General features: G+C 47.5%; 1 protein-coding gene across 4 annotated transcripts in view; it reads left to right on the top strand.

Moving 5' to 3' along the window:
• The first annotated feature begins 1,926 nt into the window (after positions 1 to 1,926).
• Positions 1,927 to 24,837, top strand: part of LOC135262789 (CUE domain-containing protein 1-like) — a 34,603-nt gene continuing 11,692 nt past the window's right edge. Inside the window, exons 1-5 of one of the 4 annotated variants that reach the window (XM_064350035.1) lie at positions 1,927 to 2,167; positions 20,587 to 21,271; positions 23,134 to 23,261; positions 24,035 to 24,161; positions 24,469 to 24,703. In XM_064350035.1, coding sequence (XP_064206105.1) covers positions 20,954 to 21,271; positions 23,134 to 23,261; positions 24,035 to 24,161; positions 24,469 to 24,703 — 808 coding nt within the window. In that variant the 5' untranslated portion in view covers positions 1,927 to 2,167; positions 20,587 to 20,953. Of the gene's footprint in view, positions 2,168 to 11,713; positions 11,909 to 20,586; positions 21,272 to 23,133; positions 23,262 to 24,034; positions 24,162 to 24,468; positions 24,704 to 24,837 lie in introns of those variants that run through there. The other 3 variants (XM_064350032.1, XM_064350034.1, XM_064350033.1) reach the window with 3 other exon arrangements.

Here is a 24,837-nt window from a genome sequence, read left to right as displayed (position 1 = left end):
ATTAATACCAGCTTTGCATTAAATTGGGTTCAGCTGGATCTAATCATGGTTGTCTCAAATGCCCATAAACCTGCACTGAGGTAGATTGCCTGCTATTTGGTCCTCGTCCAGTGAGCACTTCCTCCAAGTAATGCTTGAATGGTGATTGATGGTGTGTGTATATAAGCAGCATAGGCTGGTTTAGAGGGTGAGAATTTCTGCCCCCTCTTTTAGGATGACAACAGTGTCCTTGGTCTGAAATATTTTAAGAAAACCTGCACATAAGACTTAATTCACAACAATTTAAGCACAGGCCATTCTCAGTCCTCCAATGATCTTTTAATCCAGTTTGGTTGAACAACCGCATACAAGGTCTAACCGGGGCGGTTTACTGGGTACCTGTCAGTATGAGTTTTAACAGTTCTGTCACTGGGAGTTGAATTGCTGCGAGCGAAAACCCCTACTTTTAATCGCATGTGAATGTTCACGGTTTGGGGAAAAAGCCTGGCTGAGTTTGTCTCCTGGATTTTGCCTGGTCTGACAGGCCCGTGTGACAGCACTCGGGGAAAAAAATTTGTACAAATAAGCACATCCCTGGAATGTGAAAGCGAGGCGGCTGCAGCAGCTCCCGTCACCTAGCGCCGCAACACTGCCACGCGCGGAATAATGCTGCCGTTCCTGGACATCAGCAGCCTGCCGCAAACACAAACATGCAGCTCCTCCATCATCAAGGTTACTCCATCAACAGGCAGGTTTTTTTTGTGTCCCTTGATTGCATGTCACTCACAGACAAGCGGCCAATATCTCCAGAGGGGGAAAGGAAAGGAACATACCAATGATATAATTAAGGTCATGTTCAAGGTATCGATGCGAGGATTGTGGAGTAAAAGAGACTGGGTTACAAATCGTTTTTTTATGCTTTATTCTCATGCAGTTACTCCACGAGGTAGCCTATTCGCGGAGGGAACAACCCCTACTTCCAAACGCGCGCTATAGGTTTGCTTTCGTTTTATTTTGTATTTTAATTTGCCATCCTGCGGCTACATCTGCTCCATAACGTGCAGAGTGATATTGATTTCTCATGTGACTGGCCTTTATACACTCAAAATTGACCATCTGCTGCATACATGGCCACCGATGTGTGACCTGCTCGCCATCCTGTGCGCTTCAAATAAAACTAGGCGGAGCACACCACCGAGCATTGGAACACAATAAGATTTTGTGTTTACCCATAAACGGTGTCCACTCATAAAAGCTCACGCACTGTGCACATTTGGCTAATTGTGTGGCTACAAATTTATGAAATAGTCCTAATATTCAGGATAACGGACACCATCTGTCTAAACGTGTAGAATTATGGTTTGTTAAGACCAATAATTTCCATTTAATCAAACATTAATCTGTTGTGTTAAATGTGTTCTCATTTTTTAAATTGTATTTCCATGCACAAATTGCAATTGAGACTAAAATTTTATTTCGGGTGGCTGTGTCAATCAACGTGAAATCCATTGTGGAAGTATACATCTGAAAAAGTTACGACGTAGCCTATTCAAATGCCGTTATTAGGCTGTTTAAATTTAGACTGAGAGTCAAAACATGTCAATGATTGATTTTTAAAAAATTCATTTGTTCCATTCGCATTCGACCAAATTGCATTATTATTTGCGGCACTGCCAATCAACTCAAATAAGCATCTTTAAAAGCAGTAGAAATGTTAGAAATCGGCCTACAAATAATTAAGCAAGCAACGCAATATAAGAAACATTTCGATATAGTCACACACATACCATACAGAGCAATTCAGGTCACCGTATACGTTGCAGGTTCTGACCCTACATGATGAATTCATTTTGCATGCCTTGAGCAGCTCTAAACCATCGAGAGAGAGGCCGCAGTAGCACATGCATTTCACCAAACTCGCCACTAGGAAGCTGTCGGGTTCTTTGTCTTTCGTGATCGTGCAGCAGAACATCTGACAACAGAATCGTGCGTCCCTTTCGGGTTACAGTTGATACACAGACAGGGTTCGGTCGAAACTTGGTGTGAAGAAGCACGGTCTTCCTAAATAGCCGAAGCGTGTAATTAGAGCAATAGCTTCTCAACAACAGCAATATGATTCTGATGTAGCAGATGGGAATGCCTTCTGCCGCCTGCTTTCTCGGAAACACGGTCGTATGCTCTTCGTTGGGTAAGGGTCTCATTTATTTTCATTTATTATGAATCAAAATAAAATACGTTGATCGCAAGATATTACGTTGTAGCGTTAGCTATAATGTGTAATAATTAGCTAGGATATAAGGTTTGGTGAAACGAGAGGGGGTTCCGTTACTTGCCGATACAGCTAACAAGATAATACACGTAGTAAGGTAAGACGGATATGGTGTTGAAGGGATAGGAACTGAGTGTGATTTTCCCTTTGATGTAATTTCATTGTGGAATGTTGAGATTTAATCGACGAGGCCTCGCTCAAATTGACTGCAGCTTCGCTTGGGCAGCTTCAGCGGCACGTCCATATCAGTACCTTGCATGTATGCAAATGAAGTTGCAGAATGTGCACCGTTCGTGGAGACAATTAAGCCAGCAACAATGCTGCATTCATTTATAATTCTAACACTGTTTAGGTTAATTATCGCGTTCAGTTTGCTTTCGTATATAGGGATCACATTAGTTAGGTACGTTTAGCTGTTGGTCTGAAAAGTCGTAGCTAGTACCAAACCAGCTATGTTTAGCACTTTGCTTGATAAAATTATTAAGCATATAATCAGAAGTACTTAATTATTCTGGTTTACTGACGAAAGCTGTTACCGAAAACAAATGATCTATCATTTTCTAATGATTCCTAGGTTAGCAGTTTGTCAGTGAACTAAAGCTCATTATTTTGTTAGTCACTGTTCCAATAGAATGAAAAGTTTTTTTTTTTTTTTTCTCGAACAGAAGTCAGGTCAGTTTTCTTATCCGATCCTCGACACGGTTGCGTATTTTATATAAGTTACGCCTTCCGAATTTATCTTATTTGCATTCCTGAACAAGAGGGGAAATGTTTATATTTGTGATTAAAATGAATTCAAAACAATCAACTGCTGTGTTTATAGCTCCCGTTCAGTTCTGATTCCCAGAATCAATGCAACTTCACACAATAGCCTAGTATTATGTCTTTCAGAAAAGCCCGTTCATGACTAAGCAGCAGTAGTTGTATCACAAATACGCGAATATCGCTTGTAAATGATAACCTAAATGAAACGGAATATTCAGTTATTATTTCTTGTCGCAAAGATCTTATGACCACTAAACCATTGCCAAATGTATCGACAAAAGTGGCGAAAGTCCATCTCAATGTGAACTCATTTCTCTGCCGTAGCCTATTGAATTTATAAGCTAGCCTGCTGATTGTGCGAGCCATTTTCTTCTATATCAACTGAAATGGGCTTTAAAGTATAATTTAACACGTTTCTTATCGATCTAATATCACTTAAGAAATACGTGTATTCCTTTGTACAATTAGTTTCAAATAAGCGTATGAGGCTATTTGTTGTGTGTTTGAGATTATTGTTTTTTGCAAGCACCCTCACTCTTACACTATAGGACTTAGGCTACTTGATGTTGTGTCCTATTAAGAAGTGAAAATGTCAGTGATAACTTTAGGATTTGAGGTTTTATAGCTTTTCTGGAAGCCATACCTTCTGGTGTGACCCTGTGTTCATTTTCGCAGAGATCATGACCGTTCATTGCCATTTCAAGGCCACAGGAAGAATTGCAGTCTAAAAGAAGAGTATGGCTCACATGGGAGCTGCGGTTCCATTGGCTGGCAGGGGTTCCAGTGTTCATTACTAAACTAAAACCAAAAAGTCTGTCACCCATAGATATTACCAGGTGTTGAGTGTCTTCTGTGGTGATGCTCTACAAGGCCTGTACTGCAGCCATCTTCTGCTCCTAATTTCAGGGGCTAGTTGCTTTAATTTTTCTTTTCAGCATATGAAACACATGTCCAGTTGCATTCAGATCAGGTGAATGACTTGACCAGTCAAGAATTTTCCTGTTTTTGGCTCTGAAAAACTGAACTTTGCTGCTGTAGCAGTGTAAGAAACCCCTCAGATAAACCAAACAGCAGTAGTAACTGAGCGGCAAAGGAATGTGTAATTAATTTAATTATTTTTGGTTGTCTGACCCCAAAATAATGTTTTAGCCTTTCCTTTGTGCAAACAGTTTTACATAGAAGGACACTGCAAGTGACCCCCCAGTCATGTGTGTGTTGGCATTAAAACTGCTAGATGTGCAGCGGTAAGAGTCAAAGAGGAATGTTATGTCAGGTCAAAATGAATGTAGTTTATTGTACAATGTGTTCAATAATGGCAATATACAATGGTGCAAAATGTGTGTGTAATTGGATGGCTATCTATTGGGTGATCATAAGACAGCCAATCAGCAGCAAGACCTTGCAGCTTCCGTGTGATTGATTAAAAACATCACATGATCATGTGGAAGCTGCAATACCTTGCTGCTGATTGGCTGTCTTATCAAGATCCAATAGATAAGTCATGTTTTTTTTTTCTCCGGAAGAATTTCATGCGGCCTCTGAAACGTGGTTGTTTACTACTGCATCCGGTATAATCAAAAAGAAAAAGAGGAAAAGAAAAGTAATACACCATATGGTGGCAAAGACTGTTATTGTATTCAATAATTAACGTTGAGGTATATTGCCCAGCCCTACTTCAGAATTAACTCTGCTTCTGCATCAGCAGTTACATCATGACTGAAGACAAGTTAGCTAGTGCCTGTGGCAACTATTCATGTCCGAACCATAACACCTCCACCACCATGTTTCATGTTTAACAGATGAGTGGGGGAGCTTTGGATCTTGGGCAGGTCCTTCTGGCCTCCACACTTTGCTCTTGCCATCACTCTGACACTAGTGAATCTTGGTCTCATCTGTCCACAAGACCTTTTTCCAGAATTCTGCAGGCTCTTTCAGGTACGTCGTGGTGAGCTGTAACCTTGTCATCCTGTTTTTGCAGCTGACTAGTTGTTCGCATTTTGCAGTGTAGCCTCTGCAGTTCGGTGTGTGAAGTCTTCTGTGGACAGTAGTTATAGACACCTCCACACTGGCCTCCTGAAGTGTGTTGCTGATCTGTCAGACAGATGTTTTGGGATTTTACTTCATTATGGTGAGAATTCTTTGGTCAATTCATTTGGTCATCTACTGAAGAGTTCTTCCTTGGCCTACCAGGTCCAATGCTATTACTGAACTCACCAGTGCTCTCTCTCTTTTCAGTGATACTCAAAACAATTGATTTTGGTAAGCCTAAGGTTTGACACTGAAAGCTCTCTAATACCTGCATGAAGGAAGCATTAAAACACACAATGAAATGATCTATGAAACCATTAGTCCCAAACATTATGCTGCCCTGAAACAGGTGGACTATGTAAAAATAAAAATAAAAAAAAATATATTTTTTAAAAAGGTGCTGTAATTTCTACATGGTGAAATCAAAATGTATAAAAATAAAAGTTGAGGATCTGCACTCTAACCACATGTGGATTGTTTTATTATCAATCTAAAATTATGGAGTTCACAGCCAAATCAAGAAAATTGTCTTTGTCCCAAACACTGTGGAGCTCACTGTATATGCACTGGCAGCCTCTCCCTAACAAAGTGACACCTTGCCAAATGTTTAGTCAAAAACGGAATGTGCCGAGTAGCGTTTGGCTAACAGTTGCATGAACCACAGTTTTTCAGATAGGGGGTCTGTCTAGGCCGCACTCCGTTTTGCCAAATAATGCTGGTAAATGTAATAGTACCCACAGAAGGGTTGTTCATTCACTGTGGGCTATGGGCCAATAAGGAGCCAGGAAAAGTATTGTGAGAATATTGTTATTGGTCCCCACCCTGGCATCTCTGCCTCTGCCTCCCAGTGTCGGGGCTGTTGGTGGCAGGAGGGACATCCCAGCCCGTTGATTATGACTGGCACATTAGATGAAAGCCCCAAATAGACAGCAGTGCCTGTCATCACTTGCCTAAATTGCTTTTTGGAGGATATTAAAGTGTTTGGGCACTCAGAGGAAATTGATGTTATTTATTTATTTATTTATTTACTTAGCAGGCTCAGTGGAACTTAGTATGTTTTGTCATATCTGTGGCAGATGTAAGATTCATATGTAGAATTGAAAGCTTTGTTCTTTTGACTTTGCATTTTTGGGGTTAGGCAGCTAGGACATAATTGAAAGAGAACAACAGCCTGAACTACTTGAATGCTGTTTTCTAAATCAAAGTGCATCGCCGTTCGAATGCAACCATCAGAATTCAACCATGTAGGCTTGCATTGAACGGATAGGCCTAGAACTTTGGGGGCTGAATGTTTTGTTATTTTGGTTCTGTGATAGTCCTTCTTGTTGCTTGCAGTGTGGGGCCTGTCAGGTGGGCAGCAACATCTCAATTACCGCTCATCGCCTAATGCAGCCTGCCAGGAAATTCAGTTAATGGCTAAATCTAATCCGGTGTGGTAAGGGTGAATGGGAGAGGGTAACTGTGGGCTGCATAGCCGCCTCATTGGAGCGAGGCCTTTCCATGAGCACCTAACGCGAAGGTGAAGGGTGACCTGTCACCGTGGGTTAGCGGTGAACAGATGCAGGGGCCCGCATGCAGGAGAGAGCCCTGAATCTTTTAAAAGGTCCACGAACCGACATTTTCATCACCGCACGGATGTGACACGTTGAGGCGGATCAGTCAGGAGCAGCGAGAGCCGGAGGACCTTTGAGTGCCGTGCGTGGCTGCTCTCGGCTCGTACGAATCCTGCGTTTCTCGCTCTCGCTGTGAGCTCTGCTTGATGAACGTTTCCCCCCCCCCCCCCCCTCTCCACTCTGGCAGACAGAGAGCCTGCAGTTCTGAAGGCGTTCGTCCATTTTTTTTTTTTTTTTTTTTTTAAATCGCAAATAGGCCCACAGCACTCGGGATGTCCTGGCAGGTTACCCGTTCGTTGTGAATTGTATCCCGTCTCGTCTGGCCGTGCTCGCTGCGAATTATCTCTCCTTCAGCTCGCAGTTATAAAAGAGGTGGCTCAGCGTTCCGTTATAGCCCCGCTGGGCCACAGCGCCAGGGGGTAAGGAAAAAACCCCCCCCGCATTGCCTGAGCACACACTTTTTCAACAGACAAACTTTTGTTGTCTTCTGAATGATCCTCACTGGTCACAACGTTAGGGGTGGGCCCTAGGATCGCACAAGCCAAACCAAGGAACAAGTTCCATATAGGCCTAGCAGCTGCCGCACTTCCTCACTGTGATCAGTCGGCTGATTCTAGAGCTCCGCTGGAGCAGTGCCTTCCGTCGATGTGCCGTTCGGCCTGCTCCACAGCACGCCTTCTGAGCGCGTTCTTTTTCGTTGTTTTGAAAACGGAGCGTGATTATGTGTAAGTACAGCTTCATTCAACCACAAGTTTGTGTTTACATATTGAGCTGAATGAGGGCAAAAACATCCTGAGGTAAATGTTCTGAATTACAAGGTACGAGTGGTAAGAAATACCAAAAAGCAGGCAGCTAGAAACCAGTTCAGACTATACACAGCTTGACTTGTGTGCATAATGTCGGGTATAACGTTACCTGAAAGAAATGTCTTCAAACATAGTTTGATTCAGCATTCTCTTCAGAGCTAGCGAGTGGGTGCATGTTCATCAGTTGACTGGGGGAAAAAATGTAATAGGCTATTTCATGACGTGAGAGCGTGGCCTACATTGGAAAACAATGAACATGAAATGTTGTTATTCGTTATTTCAGTGCACTAGTACGTGAGTGAATTGGGTGGACACGTGCGTTCGCCGATTTGGATTGGTCGCAGCCGTCGGGACGCAACACAGTGCTGACGCAACGCAGGCTGTGGGGCACCTTTCATTGATTGTGAAGGCCGCATTCCCTGGCTGATGGCAACGTTAACACAACCCCCATTAAACACAACACTCAACGGGCTCAGTGGAGCGGGGGGGGGTTTAGCTGCAGAATTGTACACTCGTTTGAACATGCTAATTATTCGTAGGCCTATATCCAGGATGAAACGCATTTATGGCTGTAGATCACAGTAATTGTGCGACAGCGTATTAATTTACATTAAAATTTAGCAGGTGCTCTTTTAAACATGAAGTGCTATTTGAGTGTGTGTCATAATGCATGTGATCACATTTTGCTGGCAGTCTTGTGAAAAAGAGCAGCTCACCAGCCAGGCACCTGCTTCATGTTTTCCTGCTATGAGTGCAGCGTGCCCCCCCCCCCCCATTAGGCCTATAGAAAAAACTCATGGGGAAACACAGTGGCCACCATCAATTTTTTGCTAAAGGCTAGAGCACAAATCAGATCTTTCTGACTGAAGCAGAGACCATAGGCCAGCATTGGTGTTGAAGATCTAGTCTAATCCTTAGATAGATTGATCGCAGATTAGAGTGGCAATGAAATGTTACTTTGCTTGCAGCTGTGGGTCTCGCACTGCTGGCCATTCGCCTCTTCTCCTTCTCCATCAAAGCTTTCCTGTTAGCATACGGCTCAGCAGGCTGTTTCTGTGCCATCCTGAAGGATGATGGGAAGGGGGAGGAGCTTAGGTCCCCCATCTGGCTGAGCGTCCCGCAGGGATGCTGACATTCCCCCTTTCTCTTTTATCCTAGGCTTCTTAAGTGGTGGGGGGTGAGGGGGGGGCAGGGGCATGGGGGTAGGTTATGGGCCCCTTCCCTGTCTTTCACGCACAGAGGTGGCCTGCCTGGATTCTCTTCCCTTTCCACCCAGTTTGATGTCATTTCGACTCACTGTTTTGTTTTCAACATTTATTTTTGTGTGATTTTTTTTGCAGGGATTGTGCGGATGTTCTTGCAGGGGTCTATTAGCACTAGTCTGGCTAAAGGCTTTGATTGTCCTCTCTCTTCCTGCCAGCATGTGATGGAGTCTGCAGTTTCCATTAAGCTGCCATGATGGCTCCTGGTGAAATGTAGCTGGCTGTGCTTCTCGGGAGCGCCATGTTTTTGCCTTCAGGAGGAGGGCTGTTGTGTTTCTTTGATGAGAGGTGTGCCTTGGATAAGGAGCTTTCTAGAGGCAACAGTGGCCAGACCGACCACTTGCAGATTGGCTGATATTTATTTTTCATGACGGTCCGCAATATGGCCGATATTTATTTTTCATGATGGTCCTCAATCTCTTCAACGATATGAACGGACAACGCTGGCAATACAGCAGCATATCCAAAATCACCATGTGGTGCACAGACTGAGCATCATGTCTCAAAGGGGATTATTGCCAAGGAAAAGTAGCCAGCAAGGTTAGATTTACGGTCTGACTACTGACAACGGTGCAGATGCAGTTGCGGATGTCCTCTTAGGTTAAATTGCACTTCCAATAAAATAACGTACGGGTGCAAATGTTACCTTCATCATTAGGACCGCATGGCCTTTAAAAAAGGGATACTTGTCAACATTATAAGCGCGCAGTACGTCCTCATCCGTGTCCGTATTCAATGGATGTTTGCCAGCACGCTGTGTTAGCAGCCAAAGGTTATGAGAGGTACTGAGGAAGTGAGATTACAGTTCGAGGGCGGCGCAGGCTGGTGTGGAATCCTCATTTGAAAGTGTGGCGAAGAGGAATTTTCCACCTCGTGTCTGTTGAGCTTGCCAAGCGAGGTGGAGGATCCGGCTGTGCCGTGCCCTGGGGGCTGCTTTGTAGTCGTCACGCTGGAAAGTGAGATTTTGGAGGAAAGGAGCACGGCTTTGCGGCATTTCCCTGGATATCTGAGATCCAAGAATTCACCCTGTGACTTGCACCCTGCCCCCTTATTATTATTATTATTATTATTATTATTATGATTAATAATACATTTAATTTGTAATGCACTTTTCATTAGAAATAAATCTCTAAGTGCTACAGAATAAAAAAAAAAATTTAAATGACCAACATGAGAACATTTAAAACCCACAAAGGGCGACCAGGCCGGGCAGGCCGATTAAGTGTCTTGACTGTCATATTAGTTTTACAGCCGGCGTACTTTCAGGTGCATCATGTGCCGCTGAGCCGAGTGTCCTCGGAAGGCAGGGAGAGGGGCTGGCAGTGCTTGAGCCAGGCTCCAGCATCTCATTCCCCCCTCTCCCAAACCAGGTCAGACACAGGAGCATTGTGGGAGTTCAGGGAGTGTTGTGCTTGAGCCAGGCTCCAGCATCTCATTCCCCCCTCTCCCAAACCAGGTCAGACACAGGAGCATTATGGGAGTTCAGGGAGTGTCACTGTTTGTGCTGCAGTGCTCTGCTGCATTTTCCCACTTTGAGTTTTGTGCGAGGTGGGAAGGGGGGGGTTCACAAGGGGTCATGGTGCTTACTGAGAACAGGCACTTTTGTTTGTTTTTTTTGTTTTTTGGTGTTGAGGAATCCTTCATTTTGAGGAGTTTTTGGTTGCCGCAGCAGCACACACGGTGTGTGTTTTTGACGATGGTGTTCCCCGCTCTGCTAAATTTAGTATTATCCCATCTGCATCTGCAGGCTGAGCATGTTGAGCGAGTTTGTTGGGCTGCAGGAATGAATGAGGTCTGGTCTGTGTGGGGAATAATACCCTCAGTGACTGGCCAATCTGAGCTGAGGAGCCCCTGTGTTACCAGGCCGGGTTACCAGGCTGGGTTACTAGGCTACCAGGCTATGTGGCAGGTAGCTTTCCAGAGGACCTGGACATCGTATGGACAACGTGGGTCAGGATTCTGGGATTCTCTGCTCAGCACATCCGCGCGCTTTGATCCCGTGCCACCCTTGTTGTCACTGAGGTGGCCAGACGTTGCAAACTGATTCGATCGCGCTGCCATCTTGGCTCTCGTCCTCGGCTGGCTCCCTTTCACGCGGTTGCTAAGGCGCCGTAGTTGGCTCGGCCAACTGGAAATGTGGAAGCTGGCTTCCTTGGCGGGCAGATCTTTTTTCCGATTTCGCCCCAAATCTGCTTGTTTACAGTTGCTTGTCTGCAGGTCCTCCGCTTGTTGCCTGATTAGCTTTCCTGGGTGCCTTCATGTCAGTAATTTATCCTGTTTTCTTTTAGGGCGGGCGACAGAGAACAGCGGGACATTTTAAGAATCAGAGACGGGTTTGGACCGATCAAATATTTATAGTTATGCGTTTTGTCATACGAGCGGCATTTGAGGGAGATGCGTGTAAGAGGTTTACTACTCGCAGAAGGAGTTTGGGAACAGAGTGTTCATGAGTGTGCCGCGGGGGGCTGTGCTAGAAGCCACACTGTGATTCCTTTTCATCAAAAGATATTTAAAGCAGGAAATGTGAAGGCTTGTCGATTGGGGCCAGTTTTAGCTCTGGTTCTCAGTGCAGTGCCGTATCCTGTGGTCTACTTTTGAATCCTGACAGTGATGATGCCAGCTGTGACTGGCAGCCCTGCAGGGCAGTGCCAGTAGCGTTACCCAGGAAGGGAGGGTTTAGGGTTTCTCAGACCTATAGAATAGGCACCTGTGGCCTGCGTGCGCCAGCTGCACAAATGCGTTCCTGTGACACGACGACTGCGCAGCTCAGCTGGCAGACTGCGGGATGAATGGAGGTGGCTGTTGGCTTCAGGGGAGATGCTGCTTTTGTCTGCACCCTCCCAAACTGATGGGGGCGCTGCAGTGACAGGACAGGCCTAGAAAATATTATGGGTCATTATAAGTCGTGAGAAGTAGAAACTTTTATTATGAAGGGGTCAGAATTGCATAGCTAAGAAATAACAAATGAAATAGATTCTTTTTTTTTTGCAGGGGTTTCCCTTCAAACTTTCACAGACAGGGGTGGGAAGAGGAACAAATTGTATGGCTGAAGGAGTGACCTGGATCTGTCTGGCTTTTGTGATGTTTTTGGCCTAGAGAGGGGCACAGCTCTCTGTGGTGTACTTCTTTTTACCTTTCAAAGTCACAACTGAGCAACATCTAGGCCTACAGCTCAGCATTTTTGAGGTAATGTCGGTTACATTATGAATAATGTGTCTTTTGTACTGTTATAAATTATGCATGCAGTGCTAGCTCGAACCTTTGTTTTATGCACTAATCACAAAGATGTAGGCCTAGGATTCCCAGCATGTCACCATTCAGCACAAAATTCTGCAGAATTGTGTCCTCATTTATATGCCTACCGAGTGGCTGTGGGTTATGCACGGTGACACGGTGCTGTGGAAATGCTCGTGTTGATAATGGCCTTTTCTGGTTCTGGTTTAAACTGCCCTGCTCAGTCCTCTCATCTGACCCACGTGGTCCATCATCATCATCTGCAAAAACAACGAGTTTTGGGGGGCAGAATCGCCCCACTCTGTATCCCACCTGAGAGTCTTGGGAGGCGGAGCCTCATGTTTCCCATGGAGCACGGGCTTCTGGGGCTCAGGGCGTACCTTTAAAGTAATCACCAAACCTAGAGCGTACCGTGCCACGTGGCACGGGACACCTGAAGACTCTGAGCCCGATTCAGTGATCCCACACTGACCCCAACAGTGGGGGCCTTGTGTCCATGTTTTTTTCCACATCACTTTTAAAATATCGACACTCCAAAGTGGGGAGAGGGGTAAGTTCTCGGGTACGGATGTGCAGGGATGTAGCGTTAGCAAAAGTGCACGCCTACATTCCTGTTTGCTTATATGAACTTACATTTTTGGGATATCTATCTCCTCTTCAGTTCTTGTGTGCGAGATGGCTGTTTTAAGCTTTTTGCGAATGGAGAACATTGTGCCAAGGAGTCCAGCAAGCTTCCTCCCTGTAGCTGCTGTAAATTACACGATCTTTTGACATTTCCACTGAAGGTGGTGTTACGGAGGAGCTGGTTAGCAGCGCAGCATTGAGCGCAGACTCTATTACCTTCGCTCAGGGGGTTAGCAGTGGGCGGTGGCTTTGTGCTGTGGCACCGTGTGGATCAAGCTGTGTGTGTGTGGAAGGCTAGCCTGCAATGCTGGCTGAATGGGTGGACCCCCTGCCTACTGAAAACAAGACCAGGTCAAAATAGAATATGGCTGGACCTGACACACTTCCTCCGGCCGACCAATGGTGTAACTTCATAACTCGGCCGACCAATGGTGTAACTTCATCACTCACTCAGTCAGTCACAGACATTCGCGTTTGTAGGGCTGGCCCCGCTGTTTCGGTCCGGCCAATAATTACAACTTCCTCTGAAACAGCAGAACCAGGTCCGTGTTGTTTTGAACGAGGGAATGCTGCTTGTTGACCACCCGCGTGCCCCCCACTTCCTCCATGAGAGCACTGAGTGATGGCTCTCTGCTCCGTGACAGAGGCACGCCCTCCGGATGACCCCGGTCTGTGCGGGATGCGTCAGCAGGAGCCACACGAACAGCACGAGGACTCGATGAAACCGTTCGGCTATCTCAGAGGCCCCAGGCCATCAAACCTGTTATTCACTCCAGTTCAGCCAATCCAAAGAGCCTGGTTTTTTTTTTTTAAAAAGCAAGTTTAATTCTCCTTTAGAAGCCCGGTCTAAGCTGCAGCTAAGCAGTTTTTTATTCAATGCAGCCAGGGGGAGAAAACAAGCATCTCCCGCCCCATAACAAATGGTCTCGACAATCCCGATACGAGACAGCAAGGCTCTTCACAAAGACCCCAAGCTGTGTTGTCGGGGCACTAAGGGAGGGGGGGAAGGGGGAGAATAACCGCACACCAGCACTTAACCGCACTGTTTATTCGATGTTGGGGTATTTGTCAGAGCACCTGGAAACGGGCGTCTGCTGCAGCCGTGAAACGGCACCTCGCGGCTCGGCACATCCCGCGGGACTCTCTCACTTTTTTTGGCGCTAAGTGGGGGGGGGCGGTGCCAAGCGCAGGGACGTTCCCGTGGCAGCGGGTGTCTGCCACACTTCGGTTCCCGGTCGGCGTGTGGTAGGATAATAACTCTCACAGGAAGGGAGCTCCTGTTAACTCTTCCTAGCGCTCAGCTAGCTGAATGGTGGAAGATTTGCTTGTATTAGCATTAGCATTAGGATTTGTGCTGTTAGCCTGAACAGCCTTGAGCACAGACTGAACATACATTCTCTGCTTCGATGTCAGCAGATCAAGTAAAAGCAAATATAAAACATTATTAAAAAAACATTCTGAAACATTTTGAGATATGATAATGTGGTATATCCCCCTCAAAGAACTATTTTAACACATTCCTGTGTGTTGATACTGATATCCTACTGAAGTAGTTAGATGATTGTTTCTCCAGTTCCAACCCTGTGACACTCCAATGAAATAAACTCATCTGTGAGTATGGCATTAGTGGATAAACCAGTTTGTTTTTCAGGGTAAGCTCATCACTGTGAGATGGGCATGTAAATTCTTTTTCCTCGCGTCCGATAACGAATTTCGCAAGAGGTGAGTAAGCACAGCGAAGCTGACCTACTTCAGAGGTTATTTTCGTTGTCTTTGCAACTTCATAGCACTGCAGCCCACAAAGACTTAATGGGGAGCCAGGGGCAGTGTGCGCATTGCCCTCTGACGAATGGGGATGGGCTCCTCGCTGAGTGTCGCTGTGGCAGTGTTCAGCGGGTCAGCCCAAGAGACTGGACCATGACATCCAAGATGGCACCAGACAGAGTGAGGCCGGTAACCATGGCGATGACCGACTGAGAAATAAAATCTCACAGGATGGGGGCGCAAGTTCTGAGGGGGGGGGGGCATTATACTCCAGTAATGAGCTTTTTGTGACAGGAGAGGCTGCTTGATGGCAGTAAATATGCAGTATTTTCTTGTTTCTTCTTCAATAAAAAAAAAGGAGAGCATAGAGCCCGGGAAGCTAAGCCAGACTCTGAACGCATTACTGCACGAAGGAAAGCGTGTGGATTTAGGTGCTTGTACAGTTTTGTATTTTTACTTCTTTTTCTGTAGATCAATCTCCTTCTCATCTCATCGGCAGAGACTGAGACTCTTAAAAATTTGCAGTGTCATCCTTGTGCGTTCTGTGACCTTCACTGTCCACACGCGCTACTCCGCCACTCAGCTCCTCCTAATGGGCCTGCGTTTGAGTCCGTGTCTCCGTGATCACTCAGCCAGTAGACGATTCCCTCTGCGTTCAGCTGTGAACGGCGGTGATGATGTCATAGCTGTGTTGCGCGTTGTTGCACAAGGGCAAAGCGGCAGCGGCGGCCTCTGGGAGCCGTGTGTTGGTAAGCAGCTATTAGCTGTGTGCCGCGGGACAGAGAGCCAGGGATTCAGCTGCTAAATATAGCCGGGGTCTTAGGTGCAGATTAATATGGAATTGTGAAAATCGTCGTGAAGGACTGCCGCACCGGTGGGGGGGTGGGGCTACACAGAAAGGCTTTAGTTGACTGATTTGACATCTGACACACTGCCAAACTGGTGTAACATGGACCCTCCCTGTAGCAGATATGTGATTTTTAAAATTTTATTTCATTGCGTCATGCCGAAGTAGGATATCCAAAATGGAACATGAGAGCAGGAAGTGATTATTTTAAGTAAATGTTTACTTTACGTACTGAATAAATTGCTTTAGAAAAGAGCGCCTGTTAAAATTAATGTTCCGAAGTGGCCTGTTGCTGTAATTCACTGGGTTTCGGTGTTGAAATGTGTCCTTTGTGAGAGTCGCAGACCATTCAGGATTAATACGAACTCTTTAACAAATCAGTGCTGCTGTTAGAACTGATCGCAGACACTAGACTGTGGATTGTGGGTATGTGACTCTAGCCTGCAGCAAGTGACGGCTGGGCAGCTGAAGATTTAATGCCAGGATTTGGAAGGTGTGGACTAGTGTAAAAGACATTGCCTATAAACCCCATTTTAATGTGAACAGGATGTTTCCTTTTCCGTTATTAAGTCCTGCGCTGCATCACATGCATTCCTGTCTAAAGTAGTGCAGTTTGAACGGTGGAACAGATCCAGGCACTACAGTATCACTTCCTCCTGGGGCTTTGAATGCTGTGGACCCATGGGTGGGTACGGTGCAGATTTACTTAGGCAGCAAGGGAGAAGCAGATGTAAAAACTCCATCTTGATAATGGTATGGATTAGCTCTCAATCACTCCCCCCCCCCCCTGCAGATTGCACCCTGGCCCCTGCCCATTGCTTTCCTTGGCTGCTGATGGACCAATAAATTTTGAGCTTGGGCAGCTCTCCCTCTCCCCCTCGTATATCGCAATCATCGCTAGGAAACAGCAGTATGGTGTAATTTTTAGGGAGGTTGGCCTTGTAACTCTGAGGTTGCAGGTTCAAATCCCTGATGTAAACTTTGTATCTTCGGACAAGGTATGTTTCCATTCTGACCTGTCCATTGCTGGACCATTAGAGTCAGATCAGAAAATTTAAAGTTTGTGTGCACAAGGGTTTAACATCAGAAAACTGATGCCTGTGTTGAGTCAGGGAAATGAGGATTAAGTAAAATACATTATTTTCAGTTTCAACAGCTAACACCCTCGATTAATGTTCAGCACTCTGAGGTGAAAAACCTCACTTATCCAACATGTAAAATAAATTTAGTTGATTTCATTTGTTAATTGTTATCAAAAATGTAAATTATCAATTAAATTGCTGAATTTGTTGATTATCAGATCAACCTATTGGATCAATCTTTATAAAAAATATACAATTCACAACCAGATTAAAATTAAGAGATTTATTAAGGTACAAGTAATCGAGGTCTAATCTAAAGTTGAACATCCGACTACCTTAAACCGTGAATGTTTTGGCGAGTTGTCCAATACTGTATTTTAGTTTATGAATATTGATGCACCAAACTGTAATATTTTGCCTTCAACAGAGAGATGTAACTTGTCATGAGTGCAGCATGCGACCATCTGTTTAGCCTGTTGAATCCTTCGTCAGAAACCAAGTTGAGTCGCTCCTGCTGGGTTTGCCTCAGGTGATGGGCCCCAACGTGAGAGTCTTGGGTCCCAATGCTGGAGGCCCCCTGCTGGGCATGAAAACGATTTTCCTTGGCTGCCACGTTGCCCTGGTCACGGCGTCTCCCTGGCAGAGCTCGGCCAATGGCAGGGCAGCTCTCTTGTGGTGTGTCAGGCGCACGGGTTGAGCTGCAGTATGACAGGATACTGTCAGATGCCCCTTTTTTCTTTTTTTCTTTTTGTCTAAGGCCCACTGAACAGCTGTCTCTTGATTTGGTATGGTTTCCATGAGAACAATGCCCTCTCACAAGAACACTACTGTGTACCAAAGGAACGCCATTGTTTTTTTTTTCTCGAAGATCACTTTCTCGTATTAAGAATCAAGTTTTGCATACCGCTGGACGACACAAGCCTCCGTTTTGAAATTTAAATTCGAGGCAAATCAGGGTAATTCTTAAACACGGCGAGCTATGCAAACAATGACACAGTGAGATGTGATTATGATCTGAGAAAATGGGCTCTACTGTCTGAATGTTACATTTTCAATCTGCAGACTGTCTGCAGCTGTTGAGGAGCTGCACCCCAGACATAGATCGGAAAATTACAAATGTACCGCTCATCCCTCTCTTAAAAGATGTGTCGTGCTGAACCGAAGGATGTAAGGGAGGGGGAGAAGATTATACTTTATGCGAGACACGCCTATGAAGTTTTAGAAGCTTACAAAAGAGAAGAGACTCTAGTGTTTAGAGAGCCTTCATGCAGAAACGTTTTTTTTCTCAGTGTGAACTCTTCTACTTGGCCAAATAAACGTTTGAACTGAATATTGTGTGAAAGTCTATTTGACTCTTCTCACCGAAAAGTAATTTGTAGTAGTGCCTCGTTTTTTGCCGGGGGGGGGGGGGGGCGCTTGTGGTCCTGGCACTGCCCCCGGGGGCCGGCACCAGCTGGTTCATCCCCGCGATCATCAGGGACGTCCCCTCCCAGCACTGAGGAGAGCGGAGGGGAAGAGCTGCGGCAACCCTAGATGTTAGAAAGATGCACAGCCACATTGTCCTGGACCACAATTCAGTCGTTTTTTTTTTTGTTTTTTTTTTCTTCTTCCTGATTCATTAACATAACATAACGTAAGACGAGAACAGGCCATTCAGCCCAACACTGCTCGTCTATTCCTACCACTAAACTGTACTTAATGCTTAGTTTACCTAAAAGCTAGATAGTATCCAACACTGTATCAAGCCGGGCCTTGAATACCCCCAGTGTTTCAGCCTCCACTACATGTCCAGGCAAGCATTCTTTTAGAGGCGGTGGAGTCAAGGCCAGCAGGCCTATGGACAATTCCTGCCTTTTTTGACTGGTTCTCAATGGGGATAAGCATTCTGCGTCATCCTCCTCGCTCAGGGTTCTGGCAAAGTCAAAGGAGCAGGCTACCTCACTAGCTCCTGAAGGTCTCTCACTGATAGAGAGCAGTGTGATCCATAGGGCCTAGCCCATTAAACTAATGACATTTTTTTTACCCTTGTTTCACTGTTCAAGGCCAGTTTCTCAGGGTCACCCAGTGGTAGTGAGCGTGGTAATGAATACAATCTGGATGTTTTAAGCACGATAGATCATACAAATTAACCGTATGTCACCCATCTTTTGAACAGCTGAGAGCAGCAATGGGAGTGCACAAACGGGCCATGTTAAACTCAGAAGAGTAGTTGCTCTTGATTTCTGCTATTGTTGAACTTGAGATGGTGTAAGATTTCTTCCTCCAGAACAGGATAGAGCTGATTATTCGAGTCAGTTTATTTTCAACCTTGTCAACCAGAATCATATTTTTTTGGTATTGACAGATATGATAACTGTTCACTTAAGAACTGTTCACTTATTCTCCATGTTAATATTTTAGCACTGAATCAGGTTCATATTTTTTATAAGCTTTGATCTTTGTGATACCTTGTAATACTTTGTAAGTTGCATTTTCAAAACAATAACAGGTGGCAGTGTAGTATAATGGCTAAGGAGTTAGTCTTGTAACCGAAAGGTCGGAGGTTCGAATCCCGGGTAAGGACACTGCCGTTGTACCCTTGAGCGAGGTACTTAAGCTGCATTGCTCCAGTATACATCCAGCTGTATAATTGGATACAATGTAAGTCGCTCTGGATAAGAGCATCTGCTAGGCTGAATGCCTGTAAACCAAACTAAACTAATAACGTGAATCTTATTGCGCTTGTTTTTATGTTGACGGCTCTCAAGAAAAATGCCGTTTCTCTTCATAATTGACCTTACGTCGATATATTTTTCTAAAAGAATCTTTCTTTCGCAGTGCGAAAGCTTTTTCTGGTCGCCTCTGTGATGAATCGGGCGGGGCCGGGCGCTGAAAAAGCAGCTGTGACACAGCACGTCTGGCGCACCGCAGTGCACAGACCTCTCCGAGGTCGTCCCGTCTCCAGCAGCCCCCGTAGACATTTACTGCCGGTGGTTTATTGTATCTTCCAGAAGCCATCTCCGGCGAGGCGGAGCGCCCCGGGCTGCAGCGAAATGGGACAGAGCCCGCCCCTCGCGTGGAGGCCAAAGGCACCTTGCCTCTGTCTTCATCCGGCTCCCGGCTTCTGATGCACTGCTCTGACCGTTTAAATTAAGGCCATTTAAACATGGCTGCGTCCCCCCGCCCTAGTGTTAATCTGCCAGTGCCTGACGGTTGTGTGAAGTAAGCCTGTTTCATGCGCACGTTAGCCGAACTGTGTGAACTCAGGCTTCTCTGAGAGCTTGTGCGAGAGCTTTTTCTCTTTCTCAGTGGCACGCTGATTAATTCGGCTCGTCTAACCCATTTAAGGGGCGCGTGTGGCAGACCCTCTGGTTCCTCTGGTTATGGTGCGGTTGGCAGCAGCCCCCTCCGCCCCCACCACCCCGGGCACTGGCTGCTGCTCTACACTGCCTTGGGGACACAAGTGTCTCCATGGGAACGTGGGCGCGTGGGGGCTCTGGTGCAGAGGGTGGAAGGGGAGAGGAGCTGATCAGAAAATGCAGATTATAAGGCGGCGGGGGGGGGGGGTTTGGGGGGGTTAGGCGATTGCTTTCTGTCTGAAGAAAGATTCCGTTTTTAGCACCCTGGTGATGACACACAGACCTGGTGATGATGATGACACAGATCTGTGCCTCTGTCACGGCTTGCTGCGGGAGAGCTGGGCGCCCTCCGCCTTCCCAGAATCCCCCTTGCCGAAGGTCAGCGCGGCTCTGAGTCTGTGCGCGTGCGGGCACGCGGGCGTACGCACGTACGTGCTCCTCACCAGCAGCGAATGGCCTTTTCCTGCATTACCCCCGCGCTCCCTGGCAGCGCTAACCACAGAGGACGCTCTTGCCATTAGCAGACCCATCGCATCACATACGTTTTTATGGTTGACGAGGCAGCTGCGTGTTCTGTGCATTTTGTGTGTGTGTGTGTGTGTGTGTGTGTGTGTTCGCCCCCTGTGAGTTCCATATCATCACAGGTTGTTGGGCGGGATTCTCTCTTCTCTCCCCCCCCCCCTTTCCCCCCACTGGTAATGATGAGTCTGGTTTTGTCTGTTCCGGATGGCCTGCCTAATGAATGTACACATGAGGTTTGTATTACAAAAAAAAAAAAAAACACACACAAGCTGGCAGTGCAGGGCCGCCTGCAGGGAGTAGCCTGTGAGACGGAGATCGCTACAGGAACACGAGTACAGGAACATGAGTACGGCGGTTCTGTGCCGCGGCTGCTGCTCGAGCAGGGATCCGAGTTTTCCCCTGCCTTCGTGAAAGGAGCGCTCGTGCTAACGCTGCGCCGCTGCTCTCTTGCAGGTGCTGAGGATGAGCGGGAGCTGCTGATCCTGGATCAGTGTTGAATGCCGCAGCAGAAGAAAAGGCTGAGGAGGAAGAAGGAATAGAAGCGTCCCCCCTCGTCCGCTTTTTTCGCTCCCTCTCCTGTCATGACTGTCAGGCTTTGACAGGAAATGATGGAAGGGTAAAAAAGGGGGGCGGGACCAGAGGGGCGCGCAGAGCAGGAGGGGGCCCGAGGGGGCCGCGAGAGAGGGGGAGAGAGGCGCGGGGGAGGGGGGGGGGCGCTCCGGAGGTGGGGCGGGGGGGCAGCCCAGGTGCCACCATTTCCCGGGTGGCTTTGCGGGCGCGGCGGCGGAGCGCGCTGTCCCGCCTGGAGCTGCTGTGGAGGATGACCAGCCTGTTCCGCCGCAGCGGCAACGGCAGCGATGGCGCCCCGCGGGGCGGGGGCGGGGGCGGGGGGGCGGACCCGCGCTCCGGCGAGCTCAACAACGGCCGGCCCGCCCGCCACGTGCGCCGCCTGGAGTTCGGCCAGGCCATGGACGACTTCAAGACCATGTTCCCCGGCATGGACTACGAGGTCATCGAGTGCGTGCTGCGGGCCAACGGCGGCGCGGTGGACGCCACCATCGACCAGCTGCTGCAGATGAGCGTCGACGGCCCGGCGTCCGACGACAGCTCCGACACGGACGACAGCATCCCTCCCGAGGTCAGCGCGGGGGCGGGGGGCGGGGGCCGGGGGTGAGGGGAGGGGTGGGGGGTCAGGGTAGGGCGGGACGACTCTGTTCTGTCCAAAGGGGAATTGAGGTCTTCCAGTTCTTGGCATCCAGTTTCACACACACACATGGATAGGCTTTGAGCTTCTGGAGCCTCCTGTTGCACTTCAGCCAATCACCTCCCTGCATTCTGCATATCCTACTCCGCCATCTGGGCTTCATGAACAGGAAGTGTTCTTTTGGTGTGAAGGCACAGACGAAAATGCGTTTTGAACCATCACTCTCTCTCGTAGCTGTGAAGATGGAGAGAGATCTTCAGAAGGCAGTTTGTGCTTTTTCATGATTTACTTGTCCTGATAAGATCAGTTGTGTCTCCTTCTTGGTGGGTTTCTGAGCTCTTTCATTATGCATTGTACATTCAACGGTATTGTTACCGGTCTGGAAAACCTGCACCTGGCTGCATTAACCCAAGTCCATTTGAGGGACGTCCTGGCTTGGCCATTTATAAACCACCCTCACTGACCCCTTCCCCCTGAGGCACCCTGAGATTTCAGCCGCAGCGAATCAGGACAGTTTCACCTCAACGCAGTGTGCCAGTCCCAAATTTCTCAGCTCCCTCAGTTGGAGGCACGCAGCCCCTCTTCAGTGGATTTGACTCAGTCCCATGATGAGTGTTTCTACCCTGTGGACGTTCTCTCTCTCTCTCTCTCTCTCCCTCTCCCCCCCCTCTCTCTCTCTCTCTCCTTCTCCCCCTCTCCCTCTCTCTCCCAATCTCTCTCTCTCTCTCTCTGTGTCTCTGTGTGTCTCTCTCTCTCTCTCCCCTCTCCCCCTCTCCCTCTCTCCCAGTCTCTCTCCCTCTCTCTCTCCCCCCCCACACGTTTCCCTTCCTCCTGCCTCAGTGGGCCGCTCTTTTTTTTTTTCCCTCATTGTTATTTCTGTCCCTTTTTCCTCCGTGTCCTGTTTGTGTGGCTGACCCAGATCTCGGGCCGGTTTGTGTAAGTGCGTCGCCGCACGCGTGCAGTTTCGCGCTCTCGTTTCCTCAATCGGGGCCGGCCCAAAAGAGGACAGGAAACAGGAAGCGGGGGCTCGCTGCTGCGGCCTCAGGGAACTCGGGTCCCGCCGTTAACCCCTTCTGTGCCAGGGTACCGCCAGGGGTATCTCTTTCAGTGGGCCGGCCCAGTCTGCCGCGCTCTGAACCCAGAGAGAAGACGATAGTAATTACTCTCTCTGGTTAGGGAAGGATAGTACGGCAAGACAAACGACGTCCTTTTTAAAGACCGAAGCTGCTCTGAGAATAGCCGCTTTGTGGCTTAATATTCTCTTATATTTCTGGATCCCAGGTAAGAGGCTGCCTCTGCCTGCTGTCCTAAGCACTTTTCTCACTTCTGAAGTGAGCTGAATCCATTCAGCAGACGCTGAAAATGGTGCCTTCAGATCATATGAGCCGGTGGTGTCTGCCCTGTACCTATAGTACTGGCGGAACAGGCTACAAACAAGCAAATTTAGCCAATCCACCTTTTCTGTCATCCCACTTTTGGAACACTATACCTACAGACATCAGATCAGGCAACAACTACTGCACTTTTGCGCAAATTGAAGCTATGGCTAAAAGCAAATCAGCACTGCTCTCATAGTACCCTGTAAATTAGTAAATACACTAAATCAAATATAGTATATTTTTGCTGAGTGCACAGTACCGTTACGGTCGATTGGATCCATGCGTCAGGCAGTTTATCCTAGTCCATGTGTGTATTTATCTTCACTCATGTGGGCCCTGCTGATATGGCCTCTCTGTGCTGTCCTGCCCCTCCTAGTTCCCCAGGGGTCTCACACTCTTCCCTCACTCTTCCGGCAGATTCTAGAGCGGACGCTCGAGCCGGACAGTTCCGACGAGGAGCCGCCTCCCGTGTACTCTCCTCCCACCTATGACATGCACATCTATGACAGGAAGTACCCGGAGGCCCCGCCCAGTCCGCCACCCAGGTAAGGCAGGGGGGGGCTTGGTTTTGGGGCGACATAGCTCAGGAGGTAAGAGCGGTTGTCTGGCAGTCGAAGGGTTGCCGGTTCGATCCCCCGCCCTGGGCATGTCGAAGTGTCCCTGAGCAAGACACCTAACCCCTAATTGCTCTGGTGAATGCGAGGCATCAGTTGTAAAGCGCTTTGGATAAAAGCGCTATATAAATGCAGTCCATTTACCATTTACCATTTGTTCGGGCTCAAGAGAGTGAAATTATGAAAATGGTCAAACCAAGAGTGCAGTGGTCAGAATCTGCTTTGGTGTGTGGTTTGATCAGAGATCTAATCATACAAAGGACAAATATTTTATGGATTGTGATCCTTATGATACAAGTGCTGTGGAGGCAAAGAGGCAATAACAGAATTTAATTTAGTATTTGATTTAATTGCCTTCGTTTTTTCCTTCAAGCCGCCACCTGGTGTTCACCGAAGTGAACTACAGCGTAATAGGATGTAGAGCGGTCTGTGTGGGGAAATACCAGGCTTTGTATCCAGTGTGTAATTTGGCTGTCGTCATAATGATGATCTCAATGATACTGTGACCCTGAAGTTTCCTTTAGCGTGCTTTTAAAGTCTGGACGTGACCCACATCACGGCAGCCGGTACAGAGTCAGGGAGGCTAGCAGATCTGTGAAGGCAAGGTTAAAAAGGGACAATGTGATGTCACTGGGGGGGGGGGGGTTTATTAAGAATGGATGGTGCTCCATTGTGATTTTATGATGTTCTTGGCTCCGCTCCAGATTCGAAGCCCAGCCCCCTCCCGGTCACCGGCAGGTCCGCGGCTACAGGGATTGGAACCCCCCGTTGCTAGGCAACCTGCCTGATGACTTCCTGCGCATCTTACCCCAGCAGCTGGACAGTGTGCAGGTAGACTTGCGTGCGACAGAACGAAAGTATTGAGGATTTTCTGTGGAATAGAAAATATAAAACTTCGGTCAGATTCAGTCCAGTAATTTAACGAGACCTCTGCCCTACATTTTCATGAAGGTTATGAGCTTGTCACAGAATATATATATATTTTATGATTGCGTGGGAATTGTTTTACTATGAGACATTTTTCATCTGTATTTTTGCCAGTTAGTGATTTTATTGAAGTGTCAAGATCCTTAAGAAGCAATGAATAACATCGGTAATAAAGAAAGATTTTATTTCTACACCGCTCTCTCTCTCACAGAGCTCCCAGAGCAGTCTGTCCCTGCCGTCCTCTTCCTCCTCCTCCTCCTCGCTGTCCACCATGGCGCAGCAGGTCGCGCTGGGGGGCGTGCCTGGGACCGTTGCCACGGGGTCGGAGCAGGAGAGGAAGCTGAAGCAGTACCTGGAGGATGAGAGGATCGCCCTCTTCCTGCAGAACGAGGAGTTCATGAAGGAACTGCAGCGCAACCGAGAGTTCCTCATCGCCCTGGAGAGAGGTACTCTCTCACAAACACATACACACACTGCACATACATACACTAAACTCTCACCCTGGAGAGAGGTACTCTCTCACAAACACACACACACACTGCGCATACATACACTAAACTCACCCTGGAGAGAGGTACTC

The sequence above is a fragment of the Anguilla rostrata genome, chromosome 9, assembly GCF_018555375.3.
Source record: "Anguilla rostrata isolate EN2019 chromosome 9, ASM1855537v3, whole genome shotgun sequence".
NCBI classification, from domain to species: domain Eukaryota; kingdom Metazoa; phylum Chordata; class Actinopteri; order Anguilliformes; family Anguillidae; genus Anguilla; species Anguilla rostrata.
The sequence above is the reverse complement of the archived record's forward strand: the minus strand, read 5'-3'. Positions and strand labels throughout refer to the sequence as shown.